General features: G+C 32.5%; 1 protein-coding gene across 1 annotated transcript; it reads left to right on the top strand.

Moving 5' to 3' along the window:
* Positions 1 to 1,060: 1,060 nt before the first annotated feature.
* On the top strand, positions 1,061 to 3,436 carry LOC139499973 (putative ankyrin repeat protein RF_0381). The gene is made up of 2 exons (XM_071288644.1): positions 1,061 to 1,189; positions 2,380 to 3,436. Exons 1-2 carry the CDS (start codon positions 1,131 to 1,133, stop codon positions 3,407 to 3,409), a joined length of 1,089 nt encoding a protein of 362 aa, XP_071144745.1. The 5' UTR covers positions 1,061 to 1,130; the 3' UTR covers positions 3,410 to 3,436.
* The last annotated feature ends 1,632 nt before the right edge of the window (positions 3,437 to 5,068 follow it).

The following is a 5,068-nucleotide window of genomic DNA, read 5'->3' as shown; positions in this document are numbered from 1 at the left end:
ATTTATTTAAGTAAATGTGTTCCTACGTAACTTTGTACATACTATACGTTAAAAAGTTGTTTTTTTTTAAACAGTAACAACACATTATTTACTAAGAGGAATCTATCAAATGTTCCTCTTTTGAACGCTGCATAAACTTAAATTTTACGCTAGGCATTTTAGAAACCTCTATTGAGTCGGAAAACTTTTGATATGGATGGTTCATGCTTTCAGCTTGTCCAATTACTCATTTATTGTCATATTTCATTCATCATTCTTTATAAATGTATGATTTATTAGCCTAAAATTACAAAATGGAATACATGGACCCAAAGGGATCTTATAATGAAAACAAAAAGGTACATAAGTGGTGTTTGTCATCTCAGAATCATCTTTTGTATCAATATTCAACTGTTTGTATGCAGAATATTTGGACCATTTATCGGAGAATGTATTGCTCTACACTGTATTCTTTCATGATGAAGCGTGATATGTATTTTTTGACTTGTGAATTTTGAACAAATCGCTACAGAGATTTCATTTTAATTTATACAAATAATGCTTGTTAATGTAGATCAATCGAAGTTGAGTGGAAAAAAAACAAGTGGATTATTCGGGTTATGAAGCATCTATGCATTTTAAATGGGACAAAATGACACAAAATGGCAGCTTAATTCCTACATCACCAAATTTATGAGATATCTTACTTAATTGTATATGAATGGTGGTAAAAATATATTTCCATTTGACTGTTGCAATGTTCTTCTTGACATTTTTTCTCTGACTTCTATATCATGTGCAAAAAAATATTGATACCCCCACTTTGAAGTTATCAAAAAAATTTGAATCCCCTTAACTTGATCCCCCTGCATTTTGACCCCTCCCCCTTTTTTTCCTAGATAAAAAAATGTTAGGGAAAAAATTAGTTTATATCGAGCTATAGGATGGGAGCATAAAAACAAGATTTTATTTCCTCCAATGGTATAATCATTGGGGTTTTCTGCTTTCATATTTTACGTTAAAAATAGCGGTAAAAAAACCCGAACAAAATGTATTCAATCATTGTGAATGGTGGCAAAAGGGAAGCAACTCCAAACATTCTAAATTTACTGGTTTGTTTACATGAGAAGTCATTGAACATCTAGGACAGTATGTTCAGAAAACTTAGCACTAATGATGACAGACCCAAATTCACTTCATTGATGACCAGGTAAACAACTTTATTCATTTATATAAAAGCAAATATATTGGTCAAGTGATATGGCAGACCGACATGTATACATCGTTTATTTAACAATGTCAATGAATGTTTCTGTTTGTATATATAATAGTATAATCCCTAGTTAGGCTAGTAGTCCCACATATATACAGGTATACCTGTCATGTACTCGATTTTGCGTCATACGAAACTGGTAAAGTCCAATCTACACTCGAAACTCAATATTTGATAAATGCAGTGGCGGATCCAGAACTTTTCCTAAGGGGGGGCCGCTCCATGCTTCAATGATTCCCTATATAATCAACCAAATTTTTCCCACGAAAGGGGGCCCCCCAGGCCGCTTGGATCCGCCTATGAAATGCATATGTAATACAATTCTCAGGCATAGATCATCCTAAATAAATTTTTAAAAAGTGGGAGGGGACAGTGAGCATAATCAGTGAGGCTTTTTCACAACTAGTATAACTGTAACGTGTCCCCATTTGTATCTGCAAAGAAATGAACGAAAAAAATAAATTCAAAGATGGTTAGGAGCATCCACTTCAAACGACACGTAGTTGTAAATTAAACATTATGAAATGCTGCTTATATATCTGTGAATCTTGAAACATGAGTGAAGGGCAGTCAAAAGAAAGTTATTGGTCTTTAGTTATACTTAATTTACGTTTAGTGTTCACCTCATAAAATACTTGAATGTGCATGATAGTGGCGGATCCAGGGGGCGGGGTGTCGGGGTTTGGAACCACCTTTTTTTGGACGATCAATGCATTTGAATTGAGACATATAGTTGGAACCCCCTTTTTGTCCTGGGTTGGGATCCGCCCCTGCATGATAGTAATGTGGTTCTGTACCCGCGTCGATTCGTAAAATCTGAACTAATATCGGAAAGGGATTATTATTTTTAGCTTTCTTGGTTCTCAAGCTTTTCTTTCGGCGTACTCTTGATCAATTATCGAACATCAACCGGCTCACTATTCTGAAGCTTCGACTCTTATAATAACTAATAAGTCGTAACTGATCGAGTTACTAAAACGTCTGAGGTTTTTAGTGATTTATTCACGAAATTATTATCATAACCTAAATATGCTTTCCATTACATACACAAATATATTGATATACTATTTGTGTTTTATATTGAATGGACTGAGTCATTTTCTTATTTTTGTTCACATTCTTTTCAGCTTATGCGATGCTGTCTCAAGCAACGATGAAGAAGCAGTTCGTGATATTTTGTACAACCAAGAGGGCAACAGCGATGTTATTATGTTAGTGTATGCCTCAGCTGTTCAAAATGGTAACCCGGATATTGTCCGACATTTTATCGAAAGTGAACATGTTCAAGTCAACGATCTGGATTTGATGTTTGGCGAGACGGCTCTTATGCATGCAGTCAGATGTGGTCGTTTATCTGTAATCAAATATCTTCTCCAGAACGAAGCAGATATTAACTTTAAAAGTAGTCAAAATGGAGTCACGGCTCTCCATGTATGTGTGAGTGGACCGGAGAGGCCACAAAATAACTGGGAAATTCTCAATTGTCTTCTTGAAAATACCAAAATAGACTTAGAGGCTAGAAATAACGATGGTCAGACTCCTCTAATCCTAGCTTCTAACCAAGCCAAAGTGGAGGAAATTAAACGATTACTTGAGGCAGGATGTGATATGTACGCAATACACCACAGACAGGGACAGATAGCAGCACATTTTTGTATGTCCTCAAGATATTTCTCAGCATTTTCGGTCGTAGTTGACTGTTTTCGTTTATTTTTAGAAAATAGAATAGACCCGGACTTCCGAGACACATCTGATATTCCATTTATTGGCTATGCAATAAACACAGGGGTTTACAAAATATTGTGCCTACTTATTTATTCGAACTGTGATATAAATATTTTATACAAAGATAAGTCAGAAACGAGTTGTCCACCATTCGTCCATGCTTGTCAACGAAAACAAAAGCGAATTATAGAAACTTTATTTGCCGCTGGATGTGATGTAGATAAATGGCGCGACATTGTATGTGATGACCTTGGACATTTTAATTTAGCTGATATTGGGAAATCCCCAAGAACTTTAAAACAATTATGTCGAATTCTCATACGCAGACAAATTGGACATTATCCTCATATATTTATAGATCAATTAGGTCTTCCAAAAACTGTTTCTAACTACATCTTATTGAAAAATGTTATTGATGTTGAATTATCATAAAAAGTATGTTTTGCATTTTTAAAAATATGCCGTGATTGTTTTGTGTCATTGTCGTGATAAAACGATGGACAACATGCTAAAAAGTAGTGTAATATAGTCCTCGACATGTTTCTTTTTAAAAAAAGAGACAAATGATACCAGAAGGACATTCAAACTCATTAGTCGAAAATTAACTGACAACGCAAGATATGTATATAGCATATTGATCTATTGCAATAAAAAATCATAATATCTAATAAAATTTGTAGATTTAGCTAACAAAGTCCTTATATTTGTATAAAGTAACATTCGTTAATAGTGGAAAATTGTTTTAACGTTGAATAAGCTACAATTAAAAATTGCTTGCTGGATTACCATTATATTATGCTGGTTCATTTGCCAATCAATCTGTCACCAAGGGAAGATAAATAAATAGATTTTCGTTCATAGTCTTTTTCAAAAATGATGAACGGTTCTTTATATTGGTATGTAATCATTTTAAACGTTTCAAATTTATGAAATTATATTAGTACATCAATGTTTTTGATACACCAATAACAAAAACTGAAATATATTGAATTGTTACATTTTGTAATTATTCAAAATTATATCAGAAACCTAAACTTAATTATAAAATAATGAACCTGTTAAGGGGAGAGAATACTCGCATAACTTTTTCGAATTGGCACATAATACAACGAAATGTCACTCTTGCATACAAATGGCACACCAATATAATTAATTATCTGCGAAATCGCCCCCCACCTTCAATGATGATTCTAAATTATAAATATAACCAAAAGTTGTTAATCTATAGATAGTTAAGACTAATGAAAGCTAACTCAATGTAAAAATATTTCTTTGCAATTTTTTAAAACTTCCTCAGAAAAATACTCGAGCCACTTGACTTTCATAGCTCAAAATTGACGTTTTTACACAATATTTGAAAAAAGTAGTTGAAGATTTATCGCTTCTCAAAGTGTAAGACGCAATAAAAATCGTATGCTTGCACCATCCTACCGAAATACGGATTTAATTAAGTCCTGAACATTTCGACATTTCTTCGTATATTTTGAACAAAACCGGTTTTAACCAAATCACAAGTACGTGTTAAGATCCGACTAAATACCTATTTTCCTATATGGTCAGGTAAAGTTGCTAATGTATATACCTTCATCAGACATGTATCTAACTATGCAAAATTTTCTTTGCCTATATATGTTAATCAAAATATAGAGCAATCTCTATGCAATTTTGTCGTTTTGCATTTATCTAAAATAAAAAAAAATAATAAAAAAATCAATTTTGGTGTAGGTTTCCAAAGGATATTGTTTATCTTTTAATCTTCTCAAAATTCACGAAGGAGCTGAATAAGAGATGTGATTGTTTACGCAAATAGGACAGCAACCAAACAACAAAGGGATATCGATAACTAAATACAAAGTTACATGTAGTCTATATAGATAAATAAATACAAAGGTATATCGATAAATTAAATACAAAGGTATATCGATAAATAAATACAAATGTAAATTGATTGGTAAATATACAGAGGTAAATTGATTGATAAATACAGAGGTATATGAATTAATATATACAAATGTATATGGATCCATAAATATATCCGTATTAACATTTACATTTCTTAAAAAAAAGACAAAAAAACTATGATATACACAT

The sequence above is a fragment of the Mytilus edulis genome, chromosome 13 (assembly GCF_963676685.1).
Source record: "Mytilus edulis chromosome 13, xbMytEdul2.2, whole genome shotgun sequence".
Taxonomy (NCBI): Eukaryota; Metazoa; Mollusca; class Bivalvia; order Mytilida; family Mytilidae; genus Mytilus; species Mytilus edulis.
The sequence above is the reverse complement of the archived record's forward strand: the minus strand, read 5'-3'. Positions and strand labels throughout refer to the sequence as shown.